Raw genomic sequence first — 26,455 nt, forward strand, 5'->3', positions numbered from 1 at the left:
CCCATGAACATTGAGCATGTTAGATTAGGAAGCCTAGGTGGATGTTCATTGACTCTATCATCGTTATTCTATAGGGTTGGGACCACAGATATTTAAAAATTAAATTAAACCACTAATTATTCTTTTTTGTTGGTACTAGAGATTAACCAAGATACGCTTGACCACTTAGTTACATACCCAGTCCCTTTTTTTTTTTTGTATTTTTATACAGGGTTTTACTAAATTGCTGAGAATCTCATTAAGATACTGAAGCTGACCTTGAACTCTCAGTCCTCATGCCTCAGGCTCCCAAATCACTGGGATTACAGGAGTGCAACATGGAAGCCAGATGATTACTCTTTGTAGTACCTAGAATATTATTAAAAGGGCATAACAGAGCTTTAAAGAAAGAAGTTCAGAAATACTTTAATTGAAATTTTTGAGAACTAGGAGAGTGGAATTCATTTTTTACAAAAATAAAAGTAAAAAAATTTTACAATTTTCAAAAAAGTAAGGTAGGTTTTGCCTAGTTTTGAAAACTCGAGACATATTGCTTATATTTCCATACCTCTTATATGACCAGCCCACATGACGTTCAGAAAGGGAAGTATTATGTGCTTTCTGTGTAAAGTTCCTGGTATGTGAACTGAAGGCCTTCATGCTGGTCAACACTGCATAACCACCACGGTACTGGAGTGTTTGTCATGTGGCTAATGATTTGCTTCCCTTAGAAAGTGGAAAGAGGAAAGAACACAGATAGGGCTTAATTTGTTCTTGGGTAGAGATAATTTTCTTTATCATTTGTTTACTGGTATAGGAAATCACCCCTCACACAAAATGTATTTTGCTAACATTCTATAAAAATAATGCAGATGTTTGAATACCTTGTGCAAATGATGGCAGACATTTTTGTGAGGCAGGTTTTAATGAAAAGGAGAAAAAAGAACATGATTTTATGATTAACTTGACCGTAAGGACAATTTTGCTAGAAGCCTTCTATTCAAGAAGTATGAAAAGTGATATTTTCCCCCAGAGATATAAGATTCAAATCTTTCTGAAAATGTACAAGGGACTGGATATTTCATTTTATTTTTCCTAGGTGAATTTATAGTTCTTTTTTTTTCTAAGAAGTTCATCTGAAATACAAAATCTCTTTCTGCTTTCCAGCCTTACTTTGGTCACAGAAGTTGGCTCAGGTTCTTGATTATCCTCTGTTTTTTAGCATTTGCTCTAATGCCCAGCAGTGGCCTTTCTCTTTGGTCTTTAGACCGTTTCAACACCAGCTCACTGGATTCCATTCTTCATACTATCCTCTGCGTCTCAGAGTCTAGTATGAGAGTTGTGTCGTCATGTTTCTCATTCTTGACCATCACTGTGTTTTTAATGTGTCCCCCAACCTGGTGTTGGACACTCAGTCTCCATTGCCACATGGTCGAGAGGAAGATCCTCTTAAGAGGTGACTAGGTCATTCAGGGCATCCCCAGAGGAGTGCATTTTGAGGGGAGTGAGTTCCTAATGAAAGGATAAGCCCCCACCCCTCATCCTTTCTTACCCTCGCACTTTCCACCATGGAACGATACATGGAGAAAGTCCTTGCCAGATGTGAACCTTTCAACTTTGAAATCCCTACGCTTCAGAATTTTCAGAAACAAATCTCTGTTCTTTATAAATCATCAATGTCAGTTATAGCATCACAAAGTGGACGAAGACAAATGTTTAGAATAAAAAAATAGTTCTTCACGTTCTCCCTGGTACTTCTCATTCTCTTTGCTTTATTTTTAAATTTCTCTTGAGCTGAAATTCTGTTCTTATTTGTTTATCTCTTTTCAGGAGTTTTGTCTTTGAGAAACCAGATAGCTGTAGACAAGTGATGGAGTGAAGTTGTATTTATTTTGCCTTAGTACAGAGTATATTTTCATGAGGCAGGAGTCCACACCAATGACCATGTAACTAATTTAAAACTTTCTACCCAGGATTTGATTGTGTTTTAATGAAGTATTATTAGAGTAGTACAGCATCTACAGATAGCGTGGAATGACTTAGGATGGGAGGAAGAATGCTTTTAAGTATCATGGGGCTTAAATGGGTACAATCTAGTAATAAAGTCTGGGGCAGCACCCCGCCTCCCCCACCAGCAGCTCTCAGATCTCTGTGCGAAAGGTCAGAGTGCTCCCTGCCATCTTCTTCTGGTAGTCCTTGTCAAATTCTTCATTTTGGGCCACAGTAAAATAGTTCTTCCAGTCACCAGGCATCCCTGAAACAAGGCAAAATCTCAGTGATTGCTGCAGGAGTCCAGGGAGAATTGTGTGTACACCCAAGTTGTACAGTGGTGTTGCTGGCAAGAATAAGCAATGCAGCATAAAACACTAATGGAAAAATCCAAGTGGACATGAGAGTTACAGGGTTTCACTTGGCATCTTAGGATATATGTCTCAACTACCTTTCCTCATAAAAGGGGAGATGGAGTGATCCATGATGCTGCTAGGTAGAGTAGTATAGTTGGCCATGGGGTTTTGCTTCATTACATCAAATGAGGTATGATAGATGATTTTATTCAGAACTTCCTCTGTTATGTCTTTCTCTAGGAACTTCAGTATCTTCTCAATTTCCCTCTTTGGGTCCTGTATGTAGAACAATTACACAAAAACAAATATTTTGGGGTCTTCCATTAGGGATGATATTCTGTTTAGATTAACTGCATTTCTAAAAAGATGTGTTACGGGATTCATTCAAACATCTTCAACAACTATTCTCAAGTGTTACTAGTGAAAGGCACTGTACCACCACAGATGTGCAGCAACAAGAAGATTGGGACTATTTCTATCATCAAGGAAATTACCCTGCCAGAAGGAAATTGGGTATAAAATGACCAATTGAGGTTCTGGTGGAGAAGGTATGTGCTTCCTGCACCCAGAGACAGCACCAGGAGACCTCAAGAGAAGGGGAAATGTTGTCTTCTGGAGGAGATCGGGGAAGGTAAAGTGAGCAGCGGACAGTGCTGGTTAGTATGGTGATCAACTCTAGTCTCTGGGCTATAAGAATTGGCAGCAAATGGTCTATGAGTTTAATAGAAGGCTAATAAAAGGATGAGTAAAAGGGAGATCCAATTTACCCAGAAATGAACATGTTTATACCTTGCTTTTTTCTGATTAAAAAAGTTGCAATAAAAGGAGTTATCGCTTTAGATTAGATTTTAGAGAACTTCTGAGCATGGTCATAGGTGGTAGTTTTGTAATTCAAGGACATTAATCCAGACTCACAAGGGTTGAATCTGCTATCCATTCATCCACAATGATCAGTTCCTGTCCTAATGTGTGATACTAAACCTTCCAATTTCCTACGGACTAGACCTCAAGTAGTGATGAGGGCGTAGAAGAGAGAGAAGGAAGTTAGATTTCTTGAACAGAAATATGCACGCTTGATAATTAATATTGCAAAAATCTTTACAATAATCTCATGAGATAGAGATGATATAATTTTGTAGGTAAAGAAACATGGCTCCTATGTATCAGGATTCAACAAGGTGATCTGGCTAGAAGGCACAAGCTATTTCCAGAGGAAGAAGGATCTTCTGGAAAGTGTGAACAAAAGTCAAGGTAATTCTGTGTTTCGAGCTGAGGAGCTGGAAAGAGTGTCATGGAGAGGTTCTTCTGTGGGTCAGTCCACCTTGCAGTGCCCCATACCCCAGGAACTGGGAGGACATGTTGGGGATCACACTGCCCCTCACCTCTTTCATGTCCTCGTAGAAGAGGTAGAGAATGGGATGCTGGTCCTTCACATCCCACCATCCCTTTACATGGTCATACCAGGAGCCCCACAGCACTGAGGAGGAGAGAGAAGGGACGTCAGTGTCAATATGAGACTTATCAAAGAGGACAATTACTAAATACACCAAAACACAAAGGTACTGAGCAGGAGGATTCGTATTGCACAAGACAGAAAACTTGTCCTTTGAAAGTATTTTGGAAGATTGTGAAAAATATTCTGAATTTCCTGGGTTCTGTTCCCCAGGAAACTTAGTTGAACTTGGTTTTCCACCAAACATTGTCTGTGGCCAGGGAATGAAAATCTTCTCCTTGCATCACCACAAGTTGCACAGATCAATAAACATTGTTTCCAGCATGCTGATTTTTTAAAAAGACTTTCACTCTAAAGTGTCTCTAATTACCTGCTCTTTGGGCATCTTTGTTTTCTGTGATGGTAAACGGGAGGGAGAGAAGGTTGCTGGGTGTCTTCTGTCGTCCCTGTGAGCCCTCCTTTACCTGGCATCTTTGTCGACATTGCCAAGCACTTTGCAAGTTGACCTGCACAATCTGTCACCAGGGGCTCCTTTTCCCTCAGAATTATAGAGGGACTTTACCGCAAGAAGCGTTGGAAGGCTTTTGCAAGCAGGAGGAGGGGAAGAACAATATATTTATTTCCCTGATGCCTCCCAGTTGGCTCACTTTGTTGATTGCTACCTCCACCGAAGGCCTCAGCTCCTGTGAAGGGGACCTCTCCTATCTGCAGGGAATGTGTCACTAGTTCTTGCTGATTTCCCAAAACGCTGCCCACAGCATTGTGAATGGTCTATTTGTTGGCGTCTCCTGGGAGACCTCGCTCATGGTATCTACTTCCTTGCAGGACCTTGACAGAATCAATTCAGTGAAAACTCTTCTTTTCTGATGTCAATAGCTAAGCGAGTGAGAAAATAGGAACCCACAGTTTCCTTTCACTTACCTTTTCCATCTTTGAATGTTTCAATGTATTCCTCCCACGTCCCAGGGTCAGGCACCATTGAATTCATTCTTGAGAAATGATAGTAGGACACCAGACAGTCCTTGGCATTTCTAGCTACATAGATAATCTGGAATCATCCAGAAAAGGGAGAGAGAGGCAGAGAGTAAGCGAGATAGAAAATCATCACCATTTAGTGCTGAGATTGTTGTTTTTAGAAAGCTGTTTTGAGAATCTTGGATGATCCTATTGGAGTAATAGAACATGCACATGTTTTCTACAAAGTGGTCATCTCTTCCAGTCTGCCTAGAAATTGTTCTGATTTGTGGCTGGTAGTCTTTGTATTACTATTGAGTACCTCTTTTTTTAAAAAAAAAATCCTAGAATTATCCTGGTTTGCACATAAATACTGTACTTATCCTAACTTAACTTGGAGAATAAGGTATGCTCATCTATTCAGGGTGCTCTAACAAAATACCACAGACTGAGTGTCATATAAAAACTAGAAAGTTATTTCTCACGATTCTAGAGGTTGGATTGCCTGGTCAGGTCTTGCTTCCTCACAGATGACCATGTTTTATAAGCGCCCTAATATTAGGACCTAAGGACCTAATCGTCTACGAAAGCACCCCCATTCTTAAAACCATTACTTTGAGGATTAGAATTTTGATATTTGAACTTGAGAGGGTCATAACATGTGAAGGAAAGATTCTCCTTGGATTTTGATAAACAAGAAATCTAAATGATAAAGTGGAAGGAGCTAAAGCAATGAGCTTATTGTCCCATTCCTACAAGATGAATCCCAGGCTTATAGATAAATTACCATTCCTATGTTTTTATTCCTGGGTAAGATTGAGGACCTCTAAGGACAGTGCCAACTCTTCCTTTAGTGATGTTTGTGATGCTGATTCTTAAAGGAAACGCAATGGTATGTCCTGGCAAGGAAAAAATGAACTCTTAGCTTCTTGTCTTGCTGTCCCCCTCCTGCCCTAACCACCTTGGCTCCCGTTCCAACCTGTGCTGCTTTCAGTGGTGTGGGGGAGGAAGAGCACTGTGAGGATGGGTAGTGTTCCCCCAAAGGTCCATATGTAAAGAATCGGTACTTAGGGTCGAATTACTGGAAGGTGCTGTGGACTTTCAAGAGACTGAGCCTTGTGAGAGGGAGGTCTTAGGTCATTGGAGGTGTATTCTCAGAGGGGATTGTAGGACCCTGTGTTCTCTCTTCTCTCTCTCTCTCTCTCTCTCTCTCTCTCTCTCTCTCTCTCTCTCTCAAGATGTGAAAACTCACTCTGATATGCACTTTTGCCATAAAGTGCCCTCACTGGAGGTCTAACTAAGTAGGCTGCCTGGTCTTGTATTTGACCTTCAAGCCAAAATAGTCCTCCTTTTACTTCACAAGTAACTGTGTCAGGTATTTCATTACAATACTTCAAAGCTAACTGATACAAGCTCAGTATTTTCTTAAGCATTTTTGCCCAGCATATCACTTTATCAACAGAATTTGTGTCCAACACAACTAATACTCAGTTATAGTTTCTTCTTGGTGAATTTCTCTCTCTCTCTCTCTCTCTCTCTCTCTCTCTCTCTCTCTCTCTCTCACACACACACACACACACACACACACACACACACACACACACATTCCCAACTGCATTTCACCTATTATTCTCTTAGTCCTGTCATAACTATTTTTCTGGCCCATTTTTTTGCTGTTGGATTTCCATCCAATATTCATGAACATAATTAAGAAACCAAAAAAATTGAGGTAACTACAAAGCCATGTATCAATATATTTTCTTAGCTATTTCTTAATTTTTATGTCGGCTCTTGCTTTCAAGGCCTGAGTAACTAACAGTATGAGTCTTGGGCTAGATAGGGATGTGTAGTCCAATGTTAAATCAATTTCCAAGAGTTTGTGGACCTGTATTAGTTTTGAATTGCTGATGAAACAAGTCACCACAAATTCCGTGTTTTAAAACAATGTAGATTTATTCTTTTATAGATATGGAGGTCAGATTTCACTGGGCTAAAGTCAAGGTGTAAGCAAAGCTGGTTCCTTTTGGTAGTTCTAGGGGAAAATTCATTTCCTTGTGTTTGACTTCTGGAGTATGACTGCATTTTTTTGCCTCCTGACACCCTCCTGGATCACTCTAACTTCTTTATTTGTCACATTTCCTATTTCCTCCTTTGATCAGCTTTCTCCTGTATTATAAAGTCCTTCATGGTGATATCTAGGGCCAAGATAATCCAGGATAATCATACCATATTAAGAACCTTAATTTTATCATACCTACAAGGTCCATTTTGCAATAATAACATTCCCAGGTACTGTTTAATAATAGATGCAGATATCTTTGGGCAATCACTCTTCATCCTATTATACCATCCTAAAATGAAAACCTTGTACTAAGTTCTCTAAAGTCATTTCCTACTCAACTAACTCACAAATCTTAGTGCATAAAGAGAGATAATGCCATTGATATTTCTACATTATTTAGAAGACCTGAGTTTACAAAAAGAAGGTGTTAGTATGGTGATTAACCAAGGGCTAGTGTATCTTCTGACACTAAGCCTACAAGATCTGGTAATAATACTGGTTTTTGAGCAGCACAATTAGCATGTCATGAATGGAAGTATCTGTGGCAACAAAACAAAAACTTTCACAAGTCAAGGTATCTTGGGTGTAATTTCAGGAATGGGATAGAATTCCTAAGCATAGTCTTATGGCTGTCTATACTATTTTGTCTTGCCCCCCCCCTTCCCCCCTCACAGGAATGGGAGAGCATTTCTGAATATGAACAGCTGTTCAGTAGTATGGTACTTTATTTGGAGAGAGGAGATGGTCAAGATAAAGAATTGGTGAGTCATAGAAATCCAGAAAACAGAATTGCAATTTGTATATGGACACGGCACCAAGGACAGTGCTATAGCTAAACAGACATAACTCTTATGGTTTCTAATTGAGTTCAGTACAGAAAGTGAAAGAGCGTGTGGTTATCTTGGCAGTGAGAAACCTAACATCAACTCACTTTGTTTGCAACTTTCAGGTAATTGGGTTTCCCTAGGATCTTGCCCATAAGGAGATATTCTAGTCCAGTTAATATGAGCATCTGATTCTGCCACGTGATTGTACTTTCTATTGTAAATTTTAATTTGGTATTTGTTTTATATTCCATATTACATTGATTTCAAGTTTCACTGGTGGAGCACATATCAAAAGGAAACACTCATGTAGTCAATGTACACTGCATTTGTGGGATTTGAAGTAGGAAGTGTCAAAAATATTTTTAAAGGAGGACATAGAGGCATAATACCATCTGGAAGCTTGCTTCATGAGATATGTTCTTTTTAAGTGTGGGCCAAGTTTCTAGATGCTAACAAAATCAGATTTCTCATCCTGAAAGGAAGAGGAATAGTTTTTGAACACCAAAGTGGACATTATCTAATTGGAACCGCCAGATAATGAACATGAGCATGGACTTCGGATTTTGACAGTGGAGAATATAATTGACAGACTCAGCTACATCACTCTGAATTTGCCACCATATTCCTTGAAAGGCCACATTTCTGAAAGGCTGCTCTTAGCTAAAGAGTGAGCATGATAGGGCTATCTAGGCAATCAGGACTCTCTGATGGTTGGCTTTAGTTGGAGAATCTGCATTGGTGTGGCTGCATTTTGTTCAGGGCTTCATTGCAAATGTCCCCAGATCTCCTTACTTGCCCCACGGGGTCAGGCCTGCATCAAGATCTGATGGCTCTCCATGCTCCTTTGTCTCCACTTTCTCCCCGCAGGTTTTTCTCCAAATAGATATCTGCATATCTAACACCCCCATACCCTGTGCTTGTTGGAGGACCCAAACTAAGATACCAACCTTCCTCAGGAAATGCCTGCTTTGTTTCATTGATCACTGCCTTTGAAGGTGGCTTAGTTGTCCATCAGAACAATTTCCCAGTACATTTCTAGAAATAGTATTAGGAAAGGAAGGTGGATCCAGAGTGAAGGGCCTGGTATTATGGCGTAAAGCCACCAGGTTCTAGGTAGTTCTCTGATTAGTTTCCTTTGGCTGTCTTTGCTTGTTTCTACTTAGAGTAGCAAATCTTACTTTTGAATTCTCTTTCCAGAAGGATGGTGGTAGCATCTGAACAGGTAGATGAGTCTTCAGAGTTCTAGGAGAAGGCATTTTATTGGCCAGGTCCAGACCTGGGAAATAAGTTGAACATTTCTCATCAGCTACATGGATCCAATAGTGTTTTGTCAAACGTGGGGAACCATATTGACCCCATGACTGGCTCGGTGCCTTAAAGAAGGATGTCGCAGACCGCGTTGCCCCCCTTGCCCTACAGTCTACCTGTCCATTCTGGTAGAGCGCAACACTAATGAGGCACAGTAAAACGTGGAAGCAACAGTCCTGTTGAGCACTGATGTGCGCCTGGGTGGGCAGACAAAGAGGCTTCGGGAGGTTTAAGTTTAGGGAGAATCAGACTCAGGGTATTTGGTTCTTTGCGCATCTCTGTTATTGCATGGAAAAGAGCTGACTATTCACCTTGATGGCCCTAGAAGCTCTGTCTAGAGTTTCAGCCTTTCTTTCAGCTTTTACTTATATAAGCAAGTTCCTGTCATGGGCCAGCACTGAGCACTGTGTAGCAAGATATTTTTAACTGAAAAGTGGAGCTTTATAGTGATCAAGTCATTTTTTCCACATAGTTAAATGTGGGAGCCATGATGGGAAGTCATCAGTCTGTGGGTGTGGAGGGCCACAGAGGTGGAGCTCTGTGAGAAACAGGAGTTGAGCAAGGCCAGCAAGCCCGAGTAAGGCATAGACGAAATCATTCCTAGAAAGAGAAAGTCCAATGCTAAGTGCTAAAACACTGAGTGCAGCTGGGATGGGTTAAACACTACATAAACTTCAGGAGAAGGCTTGCAAGTAAAGCAGAAGTGTCAGCCCTGAAGAACAAACCTTCTGACAAAGAAGCAGATCTATGGAGAAAGGGAGGTACTAGATGGAAATATGGTGGAGAAAGGAAAGAAGGGAGGGAAGGAAGAAAAAGTAAAGACCTTGTGGAAATGAAAAGAAAAGCCACTCTTGACTGTTCTTCCTCCTCTTCCCATCACCGCCACTATCCACAAACAAAAGCACACAGAAGAGGCACTACAGACGCAAGAGGGTGCTTTCAAACTAAGGCCTGTCTATAAAATGAACATAAGTGGAAAAGGACTGAGTGTATTAATACCAAGTTACTGTAAAAGTCAGAAAAAGAAAACCAAACACTTTCCCAAACCAACTACAAACCTGAAAACATGGTGCCACAACCTGTCAGACTAAATTCAATATTCTGAAACAGAAATTTGGGAATTATATATATATATAAAATCAGAACTACAAAAAATAAGAGTAGAAATTAAAAAAATATAGACAAGTACAAAAAGATCTGGTAGAAATCAAGAAAGACAAGAAAGATATAGAAAAAAAACCAAAAGAATACAAGAAACAGATTAAATTATGATGTAGACAATGGATAAAAGCTTTAAATGCAAACTTAATAGGAGACAGTGAAGGAAAGCAAGAAAATGACAGTGACAAAATGAAAGAAGTGAAAAGAAAGTGTCCAAATCAGAAGACAGGTGAGGAAGTTCCAAACCTGGCAGGCTCCTGAGAAGTAAAAAAAAAAAAAAAAAAAAAAAAATAGTGGGATGGAACTAATTTTTAAGTCCATAAGTTGAACAAACTTTCTGGAACAAGGCCTTTAATTCACATCTGAGCCATGGGAAGTAGATTTATAATGATCAATTCTGAAACATACTGAAGTTATTACATCTGAAGATAAGGACCTCTAGAAAACAGATGAAATGATTCATGAAGTTGAGAGAATACAACTAGCGCTGGACTTCTTAGAAATAGCATAAAAAAACAAACAAACAAGGAAAAAGTGGAGTAGCATTTTAAATAGGCTTTAGGGAAGAACTGTAACCAGTATCTTTTATTCACTGGTTACAGTGCAGCTGTGCCAAAGAGTTGTAGAATAAATGATTAAGTGTGCAAGAAGTCACTAAATGCAGCACACAGGAGTCCTTCCTTCACTATCTATGAGAATCAGTTTCATTGAACCAAGAAACGACCCAGAACACTTTGTTAAAAGTACTTAAGAGCAATATTTCACATTAGGTAGTACTAGATCTAAAATAATGCAAGTGAAGTCCTGGGTAAAATAATGTGTAGATCTTATAGATTACAATGAAGTAGAAATAATGCAACTCAAAATTTGAGTAATATCACCAGCTCTTGTATAAGTAATGAGGGAGTCAGAAGATTCTTTTGAAACCAGCATATCAGATTGTAAAAGATTAGGTAAGAGAAAAAAAATTAACATTTTTAGAGGTAGTGATTTATAGATAGATAAACACTGGCAAAAAGGTAGAAATTTTCCTAATCATAAAAAATACTACAACAAACAAAACAATAAAAACCCAAACAAAAAGTCCTGCATGCACTTTAGTAAAAGAAAAGGAAAAAATCATATAAACACAGTAAACATTATTATACACAGTAATTTCAAATGAAATTTTTAAATCTGACATAATTAGAACCAAAATTTTTGAATTTTGAATTTTTGAATTAGAACCAAAATTTTGAAATTTTTGAATCTGACATAATTAGAACCAAACCTATTAGTCATATCAATAAGAGTCAGTGCTCTTAAATTTAGAAGTATTGAGGTTTTTCAAATTGACTCATAAAAGGAAATCTAACTATATGCAGAATAGACCTTTCTAAAACACACTGACTAATAAAGGCCAAAATAAAGGAATGAAGAGAGATAAAACATGCAAATTAAAAATAAAAAGGGATTGTGATGCTATTAGATAAAGCAGGATTCAATTCTCATATGAAATGAAGAAGGAGGAGCTTTATAGTGCTAAAGACCCTATTAAATTAAGAAAATGTTATAACAAATCTCTGGTATTATTAGGTATTATTATTTATATAATACCTAATTTACCTATTTATATTTATATAAATAATAATATGTATTTATTATAGGTATTATTATTTTACAAATAAAAAACATTAAATTTTGAGATGCCAAATAACTTGTTCATGTTCAAGAATCCCAACCACTATTTCTAGCAGAATTGTTGGATTCCCAAGTCTATGCCTTCTCACTATTGGGTTATCTTCTGTTGCCAAAGATCCCATTTATTACTATGTACTTTATAAAAACATGTTCTTTATTCTCAACTTGATTACAGACTCTTCAAGAGTGTTGTGTCTTACATTTCTTACTATATTTGGTGTGATGCATGATCTTTTTTGATATTGTTACTATATAAATTTGACTTAATTCTTTGGTAGACAGGTTTTAGATAAAATACATTTGAAGACGTTCCCTTCATGAGCTGGCAGCAGAATGACACAGGAACATGGGTTTTCAAAACATGTTGAAAACAACTGACACATGATCAACACAAAATCATATATTCTTACGGGGCACTGTGAAAATGTAACATGTATACAAGGTGTAATCATCAAGTCAAAGTAATTAGCATTTTCATCTTTTTAAACGTTTATTATTTCTTTGTGCTAGGAAACTTTGGACTCTTCTAGTTCATTACAAGGTACATAATGAAATCATTGTAAACTGTAGATGACCTACTGTGCTGTATAGAAGGCTGGAACTCTTTCCTCCCATTTAACTGTATTTTGATGCTCATTATTCAATTTCTGTCTGGTCCCCCTTCCTAACCTCTAGTGACGTGTAGTCTACAATTTCTATAAAATTAACTGTTAAGTCCCACATATGAGCAAGAGCATGCAGTGTTTTTCTTTCTGTGTCTGGCTTATCCCTCTGGACATAATGTTCTTTAGTCACATTCACATGGGGCAAATGACAGAATTTCACTCCTTTATGGCTAAATAATATTTCAGTATCTATATACCAAAAAAATGTGGCTCAGTGGGTGCTATGGTCCCTCAATCCTGCTATGTTAGCTTCCCATCACGAGAACAGATACTTCAAACAATCAACTTACTAAGAGGAAAGACCAGATACTTCAAACGATCAACTTACTAAGAGGAAAGACCAGATACTTCAAACGATCAGCTTACTAAGAGGAAAGACTTATTTCCATTCACACCTCTAGAGGTTCTAGTCCAGGACCGTGTGGCCCTTTTGCTTTGGGCCTTTGATGGAGCAGCATCTCATGGTGAGAGTGTTGGGTAGAACAAAACAGCTCACCTCATGGACAGGAAGGGCAAGACAGAGAGCAAAGGGCCCAGGTCCTCTCTTTCCAGGGCACACGCAGTGCTCCAAACCCCTCCCGCTCATGTCCTGCCTTCCAAAGGGACTGTACCTTCTGTCAGCTCCATATGGGGATCAAGCCTTCACTGTGTGGACACTGAGGAGACATTTAGGATCCAGACTATCTAGGACCCATCTGCCTTCTCTGCACTAAAACGCTCCAGCATAAGGAAGGAATGTGGACCTGATGCTGCCAAATCACACATCTTAGAGAAGGAATTTGGAAGTCTTTTTTCCTAGTTGTTTGACTTAGATTATCTTCAGATTCCTTCTCAGTTTCATTTGGGAATACTTTCCAAGAGGCCTAGGGAAAAACGCTTTCCTTAGGTGAAGACTGACCCTGTCTGGTGGCAATCACCTCTCAGGTCCCAGCTGGGTACACTTACCTGAGTTGAGAGGTGGAGGTAAAGACCACTCTAGGAAAGGGTGCCGGTCAAAGGTGTTGGCTCGCTGGCACTTTTGCACATCTCCATCATTTTGGATCATGTCCACAATCTCCTGTGTCCAGGTTGTTCCTAAAAGCATCAATTATTCTCAATTCCATTCACCATGGCACAGTTCGATCCGTTTTTCCTTGATTATTCAGTTAAATTTGCTTTTTCTGAACATGGAACAGGATCATCTCATGTGTCACCTTCTCTCTGTGCCAACCAAAGTGGGTGGGGTCCTCCTCTGAGCACTGGTGCCCCTCCATTCTCATGGTCACCACCTGCTCATAAGATGTGCTTCTTTGCAACACCTGTTCTCTGTATCCTTACTATTTAGCATAGAAATTGGCAGGTAATAGACCTAGATTGGTTGTATAAATATTGAATCAAATGTAATGAGACATAAAGATGAATTAGCCAATGTCCCTCCTTTAACAAGCTTATTATGGTTGTTTTTTTTTTTTTTTTTTGGAGGAGATATGGCAGAGACTGCTTATTATCTAGCTACTATCATTTTTTCTTTCAAATTAAGAGATCCTCAAATATTAGCTGGACTTATAACTATTTATGTAAAAAGCTGCATTTTCAATCTTTCTTGCAATTACATGTGGCCAGGGCACTAAATTCTGGGAAGCAGTTTTTAAAGGAAGGTACAGAAACTAACTCCTTATTTCCGACCTCTTTGATGGTATTTTGGAATGATGATTGGACCTCCAGCAATTTATACAGGACCATAGAAGCAAAAGCCACATCTTAAGGTGGTGGAGTAGGAAGTTAGAAGGAGTCAGGTTTGCTGACGAAGGGTGCAGCCACTGTTTCAGTATTGGACTACCAATATAAGGACAACTTTTCTTTTGTGTTATTTTGAGTTTTCTGATACTTGTAGTCAACCTGAATTCTAAATGATAGGGAAGAGGGATATTAATGGACATATGGGTAGGCAAAAGTTGAACTATGGGAGGAAGGGTGGTTTACTGCAGTGGGTGGGGGTCAGTAGGTCTAATTGAGGAGAAAGGTACACGGCCTGGAATGAAGACTCAGAGCAGGAATGGAGTGTGCATCTCCGTTAAGGAGGCAGGGCAAACCAGGAGAGGAAACTTCAAGAGCTAAGAGAGAGGCTGGCATATTCTCCATGCTGGGAAGAGTAAGAAAGGCTCACAGGAGGTTGAGAGGTGTTGAGAGTGGGTAATAGAGAGAAAGAGTGTCAGGACCATGATACAGAGGACAAGATGGTTGACTGCATAACTTCCAAGGTGAGTTGAAACGAAATTTCTTCCTGAGGAACACTACAGCATGAAGTTCAGAACTAGGCAGGAGAAGTGCCCAACGCAAATTAGTCAGGAAAGAAGAGTCTTGAGAAACTGAAAGCCCCTAACCTAGTTTACTAAATAAGATCTGGTGAGGTGGGGTGCTTCAGAACCTGTGAGGAAAGAAGCATCTTCCAAATATCTTCAGTGAACGCACACTTTCTTGCAATCTTTCTGGTTATGAATATCTAATATTTTTCTTATTGAGTCAAGTGGTCCCTGAGAGATTTTTTTTTTCAAACTGGTTACAGCTTATAGTTCTTTGCTCCACTTGGTCACACTGTGTGGAATTAGAAATATAGAAAATGCAGGAGACCCTCAGTCACTTCTTCACAGTCTTTCCTGTGGCCGTGATTCCTACTTGTCTACTCTGCACAGTCCTGAGATATCCTTTGCCTTTTCCCCCCACATAATCCACTTCATTTTGTAAGAAGCTGGTAGACATCATCTCCACTTCCCCAGATGCATTCCACCACACTCACACAGGTTTTAGACACAGTTTTTTTAGCCCAGTATCTATTGGGCTGAAAGCATTCATTTTCTTGTCAATTTTTCCCTGGGAGGAACATCTCAGAAATAGGGGCTGCTGTTCACTTCAGGAGAGCTTAACAGAGAAGAGGAGCTCCTGGGCAGCCAAGACTTACTGGAAGAACTTCCACACTATTTCTTAGAGTCTGTGCTCTTACGCTATTTTGTAATTTTTTTTCATTCCTTTGCAATTCTGGCCACCTCTTTCTTTACCAAAGACCTAAATAAGAGGGACGATCTTGCATTTGCATTCATGAATAAGTCTTGGTTTCACTTTTTCCAGGAACCAGTCCTGGAGAAACACTGATTCTTTAAAATCAGGAGTCCCACTTTCAATATCATTGCTTTGCTAAGGCTGATGCCACCTACTGCTATTTCTGCACACCCACCTGCCTTCGCGTAGGTTGCAATGAGGAGATCATCAGATTTTGCTTGGAAATTCCAGATTTTGTCCCAGTTATCACTTATCAGCTTGGTCATGAGGATTCCATCAATTTCTGTGGTTTCTGGTTGTAGGTATTTTTCCTCCAGGTGGAGATCTTTCATTTCCTCCAAGGACATTTTAGTATGTGGACTTGACAGGTGCTTAAAAGAAAGGCATACTTTTGTCATTTCTAATACTTAGAACAGTCACTCCTTAATTTTTTTCTTTGGAGAGAGTCAGGAGAGGTGCATGCTAGGAGCTTATTATTGCTTTTAATATTTATTTATGTAAGAAAAGTCAAAACCGTGGAAGCCTGGAGCACTTTGAAAAGCTTTATTTCAGGGTGTAATAATGATAAAGATGCAAATGCATCTCAAATGGAGATAAACATGGGGAAGAAAAACAGAGCGGGAAATTGTCTCCCTTAGGTTGGCACTTCAGAGCCTACCTGTCTGAGGCCCGAGTGACAAGCAGAGATACGAAGAGCCCATGACAAAGGGCTCTGGTCAGGTTTTAACACAAAGAAGCCAGAATGGAATCAGAATATAGGTTGACTGGCTTTAAAGCATGCTGGAAGAGGGTGAATAAACTGTGCTTGATCTGAGTAGCTGTAGAGCTTGGGGAAGTTATTTACACTCCTCTTGGGGTTCCTCATTAGACAATGACTATCCACAGACTACACCATGACAGAGTGAATGACAGAAATCCCCTTGGATTTCTACAATCACAGATTATACAGTAAGTCTTCAAATTCTGACTGAAGAGTAATAAGCCAGCTAAGCATATAACCTCTATTTGCTAGTGGAAATAACCCTGGCTTGCTTCTTCAAAAGAATCAATATCACGTAGCAACATACAATAAAAGAAGACAAAAGGGCTTGGGCAGAGGAGACAGTTCTAGGTTAGAAAAAACTGAAGAGAGCTACACAAATGCAATTCAAGAAACTTAACTGGAATCTAAAATGGGAAAAAAAGTTTTAGAAGGCATTGGAGAAATAGGACATAAACTCTATGTTTGTGTTAGGATGAGAGAGAAGAATAGCCTTACCCTCAGAGGTATCAGCTGAAGTATACAGGGCTGCAGTGTTACAGTGCCCCCAACATCCCTTTAGATGGTTCAGTAAAATAGTGTGCATTCATGTTTGCTTACTTGTACAAATACACACATATGCACATAAATATGAGAAGGGAAGGGAGAACAGAAGTGGAAAACATGAAGAAAATATCTAGAAGCGAATCTGGGAGAAGGTTCCCAAGTATTCTTCATACTCTCCCTGCCAATCTAAAGGAAAAGATATGAGAAAAACAAAGTCCCATTTACTGTCAGACTACTGTGTTATGTGAGCTACCTATGCATGGGAGAGGCAGCTTATAGTTTCAAATTTTTCAGTAGAATGTTCCTCCCTCTTTACAAAGTCAACACCAACACAGTGGGGGATTGTGTGCCACCCCTTTTCCCAAGATAGGTTTTTCACTGGATTTGGTCTCTTAGCAAGCTCTGTATGTTCTGGGCTCTTGGGGTTTGGTTCCTGGCCCCAAGTCCCTCTGGCTGTCTGAATGAGAGCCCTCCTATTCCCTAGGAACTTTTACTTCCTTGTCATTTCTCTGGGTTTCCTTTACAGTTTTGCCAGCTCAGCAATGCTTTAAAGAATATGTATTTTTAGAAAAGTATTCTACCTAGCTTTTTAAAAAGATTTCTGAGCCAGGCATGTGTGTGCCTGTACAGGTGTGTGCCTGTAATCCCAGTGGCTCAGGAGGCTGAGGCAGGAGGATCACAAGTTCAAAGCCAGCCTCAGCAACAGGGCACTAAGTAACTGAGTGAGAGCCTGTCTCTGAATAAAATACAAAATAGAGCCGGGGTTGTGGTTCTGTGGTTCAGTAGGTGAGTTTCAGTAGGTCAGTTTCTACTAAAAAAAAAAAATTCCATAGCTGTATCTATTTTTACATACACTTGTTTTTCTTTTTGGTTATGTCTAATGTACATTTTAAAACATTGATGGCTATCTATCTGTGCTCCAATTGCCTGAAGGTTTAGAAAGCCTCCATACGCTGTTTTCCTTTCTACTTTTGAGTGGGCTTTTGATTTTGGATGGCGAGTTCATTTTCTGTGGGGCCATATGTCAGAATGCTCTATGGCCTGGCTCAGGGCCTTGTCTCCACTAGACCAGGTGGCTCAGGGATCTTACTAATTTCTGATTTGTTTTTGTGTTAATGTATTGTCTTGGGGGTTGCTGGGTCTAGCTAATGAGCTTAATGATTTAAATCTGTTGCACAGACTCATGCATATTCTGAGCACAGGATGACACAGTTGAGCGTTTTTACTTTTCTCCTATGGTGGGGGGTGCAGTTTTCCCTAGAGCCCTTTCTGGAATTCACATTTGTATTAGACTGTTCATCATACTCTGCTCATCACAAGCTCCTCATCTTCATGAGCATTAAACACCAGCCCCATCCAGTTGGGCAGCCACCCCAGCTATGTGTGCCTGGATGTTGGAGTCTTTTTTTCTGGGCACATGGGAATTTCCTTTTATCCCTGTACACTCAACTCCACATTTCATTTTTTGTATGTATTTAGGATTTCTTAGTGTTTGTCTTTGGAGGGTTTTTCAAATAGTCTCATCTTGCCTTATATATATATATATAAAATTTCATATATATACATATATATATGAAATTTTATTATGAAAGAATATCTTTTACGATATATATATATATAATCACTATTTTTTATTTATTCTAATTTGTTTTGTATGACAGCAGAATGCATTACAATTCATATTGCACATATAGAGCACAGTTTTTCATATCTCTGGTTATACACAAAGTAGAGTCACACAATTCATGTCTTCATACGTGTATTAGAGTAATGATATCCATCTCATTCCACCATCTTTCCTACCCCCATGTCCCCTGCCTTCCTCTCCCACCCCTTTGCCCTGTCTAGAGTTCCTCTAATCATCCCATGCTTCCCCCCCACCCTATTATGAATCAGCCTCCTTATATCAGAGAAAACATTTAGCATTTGTTTTTTGGGGGATTGGCTGACTTCACTTAGCATGATATTCTCCAACTCCATACATTTACCTGCAAATGCCATGATTTTATTCTCTTTTAGTGTGGAATAATAGTCCATTGTGTATATATGCCTGCTTTTAAAATCAGGAAGAACTAGAAGTTCCTTAATCTGTTATTTTTGGCTTAAGGGAAATAAAACAAAAAAAACAAACCTTTAATCTGTAAACTGGCAGAAAGGATCTATCTCCTTGCCATAAATGGTTCAAAGTTCTTAGACTGAGTAAAAACATAAATTGTGTGTACCTAAAATATAAATTCTTAAATGTGCATCTAAACACATCAAGTTTAGTAAACATAATTTCAATAACATAGGAAAACAGTGATACTTAGTAAACGTGGCCACAGAAATTTATAAACAAAGTAGTTTCTGCTTTTCAGTTCCAGGAACCATATCTGTGTAACTTGGTCCTTCTGTGGCTGGTCTGATGCCAGTGCAGAGTGGGCACCTGATTTCTGTTATTGTTAAGTGACTTTGAGCTTATCCCCCGTCAGATGGGAAGGCATCTTTTACTTCTCGAGTTACGGCTGGCTTCCTGCCCAGCCCTAGAGGGCTACACATGATCAGGACTGCAGATACAGCTCTGGTCTGCAGATCTCCCTGTGGGGAGATGACATCGGCACATGGAGAGCTCTCTGTTGCACTGGGAAGGAGAGGGTTTCATCCTGGGCTGCCTGGGAGTTTCAGGCCCCTGGATCCAGCCTCTGTCACACCTGAGACTTGGAGGTCCGAGTGAGACAGTGCTCTCTGAGGGAACAAGAGTGCTTTCTGCAGAAGCCTGGTCTGGGTCACTGCCTGGGCTGTGAATGAGCCCTGGGTTCAGGGACGTTCTGGTTCCACATTCCATATGCTGACTGTGTCCTTGTGGACTTTCGCTGTGCTCCACGGCAGGGTGATGGGCACAGAAGTCAACACTGTGAGTGGCCTCTGTGGAATGATCTCAAGGAGGTCCCTGGGGCCTGGTCCCTTCAGACACATCACAAACTCACCTGAGGGATGGTCTCAGCTTTGAGGTTCTCGTTCCAGTGGAGCCTAGAGAGTGCTGGGAGGTCACAGGACAGTCCACTAAGTTGATACTGCCAGATGACAGATGCTGTCTCCATAAACCAAGTTCATGCCTGAGTGCCTCTAGGGGCTTTTAGTACCATGTTAATCTGTTACGGGTGTGAAAGGTATTTCAGGCACCCTCTGAGCCTTGTGCCTCTGAGATCCTGATAGTTCCAAAAGAGCCTCCTTCTGCCTCCTGTGGCCTTGGAGTACATGATGACTAGGGTCAAGAGTTCAGTTGCTGGATTCCTAGCTCTAGCATTGCCCTGCTGACCACCTGGGTAAGAGCTTGGTGAGACCTGTGAAGCCAGACTGTCAGATCCAAGTGTCTGTGGTTGTGTGGCCCGAGTTCCTTCTGAGGATGTAGGTAAAGAGGAAGGAATCCTCTCTCTAGCTAGAGGAAAGGAAGGAGGATCAACCCTTGGTTATCAGTCCCTGTGGAATGATCTCCAGGAGGTCCTGGGGTGAGCAGATTCTGCACTCTGCTTACCTGGGCTCCTGAATCTGCTGTCCGTCTGTGCTTCTGTTCTTTTCAGTAGGATTTGCATGAACAGGCAGTGCAAGTTGGCTACAGAACCCTGATACCCTTGTTGTGTGAACTCCACTGAAGAGATCCTGGCCTAATCTTAAAGCAGACGCATTTTAATGGGGAGGCCAGCTTCCTCCATGAGGGTAGGCCGGCGTGTCTCTCTTCTACGGGGGCAAGGACCTGGCAGTGATTTGCTCAGAGAGCACTTAACCCTTGAAGAAAGACTTAGTTATGACTCTAATAATTCCACCACAGAACAATGGAAAGAGGCCTTGGGAAATGTTGTACAAGAGGCAGAATTTTTTTTCCTCTTTTATAGACGAAATAAAATATTTTTCTCTTCTGTATTTCCTCCCTGAGGAAAGGTATTCTGGTCATTCACTATGAGGAGGTTCAGCCAGTACTCACCAGACTCCAGGTGGGGGTTCTCAAGACCTAGACCTTTGCTTTCTGCTTGTTGACTCTCCTCTCTGTTCTCTTGAAACTCTTCCTCCAGGGTAGCTCACGAGTTCTGAGTTCCGAAGCCCCAACAAGCCACCAGCACAGGAGGGCCTGCTGAGCAGTTCTTGCATTAATCCTGTCCCTTCCTTCCTTAGATATAGGACCTGCTTAAGGTGTGCCAGGGATCAGGCTACACAACCGCAGTGCTGAACAATGGAAGGAGGAGGTGAACGAAGGAACAGATGGAAACCCTGGTTGTGAACTCCACTAGACTTCCTGAGAGCACAGCCTGACCTCGGTTCCAAACTATTCTGACCTACGGCTGCTTTTTCCTGGTACTGGCAAACCACTTTGATTTACAAGTTTGAAATTATTAGCAGTACTAATTACGTGGCACGTGCTGCATCAGTTTTCCTTCTGCACTTGTAGGGTACATCAATAAATGATTAGGGACTTTTTCCCAACGAACCCTGATGTGTCCACAGAATCCATCCATCAGAGAGTCATTCCAATTGATAAGAATTGGGTAGAATACCTGTTTGCTATCCCTGGTTTGTGATGTGCATGATATTCTTGGAAGAATGAAAGCCGATGGCTAAAGATGCAGTGAAACACTTAATGTCTTTCTTTATTTCATTTTCCCACTTATTAATAATTTCAAACTAGGCATTTTATTTGATTTTTCTTATTTAACTTAATTACCTGGGTGTCTTATATAAATCTCTTACTATAAAATATCCTTAGAGACACACTGCATGGTAATCTTACACATTTGCTAAACTGTTGTTGCTGTTTTATTAAGGTATAGTTACATCTTTCCTAGTGTTGTTTTATGTGTTTTTTTGTTGTTGTTGTTATACATGCAGTTTAAACTGCATTTAAATTTTTAAATTTGATTTGTGAGGCTCTACAAGTTCATTTTGTTTATGTTAATTACCAAGCAAGAAACTTGCAGATCCCAAATGAAATAAGCCAAATGATTATTCCCTAAAACTCATTAAAAGCTAATAGATATTGAGCCCAATTCCTAACTGCTTTACTTATTTTATTATAATTTAAAATCTTTACCAAAGTCCTGTCCAACAGGTACTATCATTTTCCTATTTTATAGGTAAGAGATCTAAGGTCCAGAGAGCATCAATAACTCATCTGGAGTCAGAGGCTAGTGCAGGATTTGAATCCAAACAGTTGAAGCTCAAAACTTTTTAGCTACTTTATGGTTCAATCTACAGTAGAAAGAGATATCTCAACTGCAAAGCTGATTTGGAAAACTTGATGCCTGCTTCAAATATACAAAATTAGATCTAGTTGATCTACTGGATTCTTCAGTTTTTGAAGCATTTATTTTAAAGAAAATTATATTAGCAACATACAATTGTCTAAGTAAACTGTACTTCAAATTTTTTATGTTAAATTATAGTGAAAGCCTACAAAGTTTATATATATATTACACATGCATGTGTGTGTATATGTGTGTGTGTGTGTTGTGTGTATTTAAAACTATTTTGAATCAAGTGTATCCAAAAGATTCTTGCTCTAAGTAATAAGATTTTAAATTATAAGTACTATGTTTTGACCTCAGTTTACTCCAAGTTTCTGTTTCTCTGGGGAAGAAGGGCAAAATGGAAGAAATAGTGTATTGTTTTACTGGAAAGGGAAATTACTAATATTCATCAATTATTGAGGCCCACACCTAGAACTTAAACAATAAGATGTGTTTATTATGAGTCACCAAAAAACATTCAATCACTATATTGATTCTGCTGTCCATATACAAATGCCCCAGGACTAACCAATGGGAGGGACGGGGAACAAGAGACCAGACTGCCACTCACATATAGGCCTCAACATTTGAAAACAGCAAGTGACTATGTGTATACTGTGGAGTGAAATAGAGTATAGGCATTTATTCATATAGTTCAAAAATAGATGACTCTTGAGTCTTGCTGAATGCCAAAGGTAGATGGGTGGTCTTCTTTTGTTCATCTCCCCATCCCCTCCCATTATCCAACAGTGACTGAGCACATGTGCGAGGCACTACCTAAGTGTCAATGTTGTGGAGAGAAGTTTCCCATCTGATGTGAGAGATAGGTAACAATTAACAAGAGTTCAGCAAGTGTTATGTTACAAGAAAAATAAGGAGAGCTAGAGATGGGAACCAGTGGTTGATCATCAATAAGTTATGGAAATTTTCTCTGAGGCAGATGGAAGGTGAAATTTAGGCCTTGGCAGGGGATTTCCAGGCAGAGGGAGCCACAAGTTCTAAAACCTGGGACTTGACCTGCTCTAGGAACCACAAGAGGCTCAAGCCTATGTGGTCTTGAGGGGTTGGTGGTCGAGGGTAAGATCAGAATGGCAGGAAGGGAGCAGCCCAAGTAGGCTTTGGGACTGGGTAAGAGTTTGGCCTTCATTCTAAATCAAACGGAGCACTTAGAAAGCTTTAGGTCCTTGCTTAAAATCAGGGTTATGATTTCCACCGGACAGATAACACGGCCTGCTGTTGGAGAGTCCTTTGTAAGGGATAGAAATGACAATGGGGAGACCAGCTCAGAAAGTCTTCTGCAGTGAAATAGTTTCCCTTAGGTCTCATGGACTTGGCTCTAGATGTAGCGTTCTGGCAATGGTTATGGGAATGTGTACTCTGGCAAATATTACTTAATGCTATTACAGGCTTGTGTTGTCCATGGGGAAAGAGTAAGTCACAAAGCTCAGCTGCCTTGTCTGCTGGCCTCTTTTCAGTGGGGCACCTGTGGTGTGTATCAGCTTACCACTTGGACACCTGCAGGGATTATTGGTTTCTCTCCACAAAGAAAGTGCTTTCAGAGAAATCTAGACTTACAGGTCAGCTACCTTGGGGACTTATGGGATTTCATTGGAAATAAGTCCAACCATGTGTGATCACAAGAGGATTAAGGAATTGTTTACCTGCTCATGAAGAGGTAGAACATACCTCAGGCTATGAACTGACATGTGGTCCCTGAGGAGTGGCCTTGATGAGGCCAATTTCTGACTTCCTCCTTCTTTACTGAGACAAGAGGAAAAATTGCAGTTGAGTGAAATTCAGACAGGACTACAGTTTTAGGTAGGTCTGTAGTAGGAAATATGTATATATTTATAAATATATACATATATATTTACACTTAAATATACATTTAGGCATATATTTTAAATTACCCAGGGGAGAAAGCAAACTTTGTAAACTTTGAGAGACGAAGTTCCACCTCCATGAAATTTGATGTCCAATTGTTGATTTCCTTAACAGATTTTCCTGTGAGGACTTAAGTTCCTGAGATGTGGAGCTGAGTCTTATCTGTGCATCTCCAGTGCCTGATACTGGCACTAGATTGGAGCAGGTGGTTACTGGGCAGTGTATGGGAAAATAACTTAGTGGGCTAGAAGCATTGGGAAGAGAACTTGGGTCAGAATAACTTCATGCATGCTGGCGGTGTGGGGGAACTTGTGATTCTTCAGGCAAGGAGGCTGGCTGGGAAGGAGAGCCTGGATCTGGAACTCCAGAGTTGAACTGGAACCGCACTGGCCTTGCCAGTTAGAAATTCATGATGGTGACATGGAGACTTATCCGAGGAACTCTGCAAGTTAGGGCTCCCAGACAAGGGCTGAGTTCCCCCTTAGAATCAAATGGGAACATGAGCACAGTGACACGATTCAGGGTGGTTTGAAAGTGTTTCACCCTTAGCTTTCATCCACTCCTCGCATGCTGAGCAGGAAAGGAGTCAGCTCAAACAGAGTGGAAAAAATCAACTCAGAGATATTTGTAAAATGTCAAGAGAAAGCGCCACTTGAGTCGTAATCTTTAGCAAGAGGCTCCTAATCACTGTCTGCACCCTTCCGCCTAAGATCTTGTTATGGGTTGAATTGTGTCCCCACCAAATAATGTGTTCAAGTCCTAACCCTTTTTACCTCAGAATGTGGTTCTATTTGGAGCCAAAGTCTTGAAATTATAATTAAGTTAAATTAGATCTTTAGAGTGAATCCTAATCCAAAATGACTGGTCTCTGTAAGAAAAAGAAATCTGAACATAGGCATGTACAGAGGAAAGACCATGTGAAGTTGCAGGGAGAAGATGGCATCTACCAGCCCACAAAGAAAAGGTCTCAGGAGAGACCAACTCTGATTACACCTTGATCTTGGACTTCTAGCTTTCGGAAATGCAAGACAATAAATTTCTGTTTGTAAGCTAACCAGTCGTGGTGGTATTTTGTTATGACAGCCCAAGTAGACTAATACAGACTAATCCCATACCTAAGACCTTTAAGACCTCATGGACACCTTCTCTTTGACCTGTGGAACTGGGTAATTTATGAACACGTGGAATGACAGGGCCTACTTTTAATAATTATTACAGGATAATGGTATAAAGTTGATCTGGATGCAGCCATCTCTCTCTTCTGGGCTCCATGACACCTTGCAATTCCCTCTGTGTGAACTCAGTGATTCTCTGAAGGGGCATCTTTTCCCTCCCAGTAAGGCCACGAGCTTCCGAGACCTGAGTTGTACCTTGTGGCCCTGCCTTCCCAGTCACCATAATGCCACATGCTGGGATTCCACACATCTGCTGAATTCATGAATTGTCATGTACAAACTTGAGAACCTTATAGACTGAAAACAATAATAAAAGTGGCTTAAAAATCCACAAAGTGTAGAAAGAAAACCAAAGTGAACCTAATCCCATTGTTTAATAAATTTGTTAGAATGAATTGAAAATTAAAAGTAAGAAAAAATTTAAAAGCACAAAAGTGGATAGGATAGAAAGTAAAATTTCTCTCTTCCATTTCACTCTCAGCTCTTAGCTCCAAAGGTAAAATATTCTCAACAGTTTCTAGTGTATCTTTCCATTGAGAAATTTTACATGTATCTATCATGTCATCTATCTAGCTTCATTTGTCTATTTTATTTTGTTTACCAAAAAGGGATTGTTTCAAAAATATGGCTTCTAGATTTTTCCATATACATTTTTATTTTTGACCGATTACTTTTTTTCTGTTACATAGACACACTATATCTCAAAGCAGTCCTCTAAGCTGTAAAGAATATTCTTGGACATGCATTTTAAAATTTTTGGAACTGGTCTGCCCCATGCATTGTAAGGTAAGAGAATGTATGCTTAAGATTTTGAGGGGTACAGACAAATTTTCCTCAAAGAAAGGGGTGCGCTTACACCACAGGGTAAGAGGGTGCCTGCTTCCCCCACCCCTTTTAGCCCTTAGCTTTCACTAGCTTTGCAATATTATTCATACTATGTTTTGAACAGAAGTTGTTGAAGTCCAAGAAAGAATACTCTTTTATAATTTTTTGTTAGATTTCTTTTTCTTATATCAGCTTATTCATATAGAATGCACATTTTTCTATTGTGTCATTTGCCTTTTTCTATTGCTTATGCAAGCTTTTTGTAATTAGTAAACTCAGTCAATTACATCACATACACTGCAATATTTCCTCTTATTTATCACTTTTTAAAATATCTCTTCTGAAATAACAATATATAAGTGTTTAACATTCAGTATTTTCCTATATGGTTACTAGGACTTATGCTTTGCAAGGACTTCATTTTGAGATATAAAACAAAAAATGAACTCGTGCATTTTCTCAGCCTTTTGATTTCTCATTGAGTCATAAGAAATTCATCTTAATAGGTAGACTGAGTCAATGCTGAGTCAATAGCTT

General features: G+C 39.8%; 1 protein-coding gene across 1 annotated transcript; it reads right to left on the reverse strand.

Moving 5' to 3' along the window:
* Positions 1 to 2,120: 2,120 nt before the first annotated feature.
* LOC308632858 (sulfotransferase 1C1) lies at positions 2,121 to 15,817 on the reverse strand (the record flags this gene model as incomplete). The annotated part of the gene is made up of 7 exons (XM_081265228.1): positions 2,121 to 2,233; positions 2,420 to 2,600; positions 3,707 to 3,801; positions 4,699 to 4,825; positions 8,799 to 8,896; positions 13,380 to 13,508; positions 15,646 to 15,817. The coding sequence occupies 7 exons, from the start codon at positions 15,815 to 15,817 to the stop codon at positions 2,121 to 2,123; spliced, it is 915 nt and encodes a 304-aa protein (XP_081121354.1).
* Between the last annotated feature and the right edge of the window lie 10,638 nt (positions 15,818 to 26,455).

The sequence above is a fragment of the Spermophilus citellus genome (genome assembly GCF_964194105.1).
Source record: "Spermophilus citellus genome assembly, chromosome: 13".
NCBI lineage: Eukaryota > Metazoa > Chordata > Mammalia > Rodentia > Sciuridae > Spermophilus > Spermophilus citellus.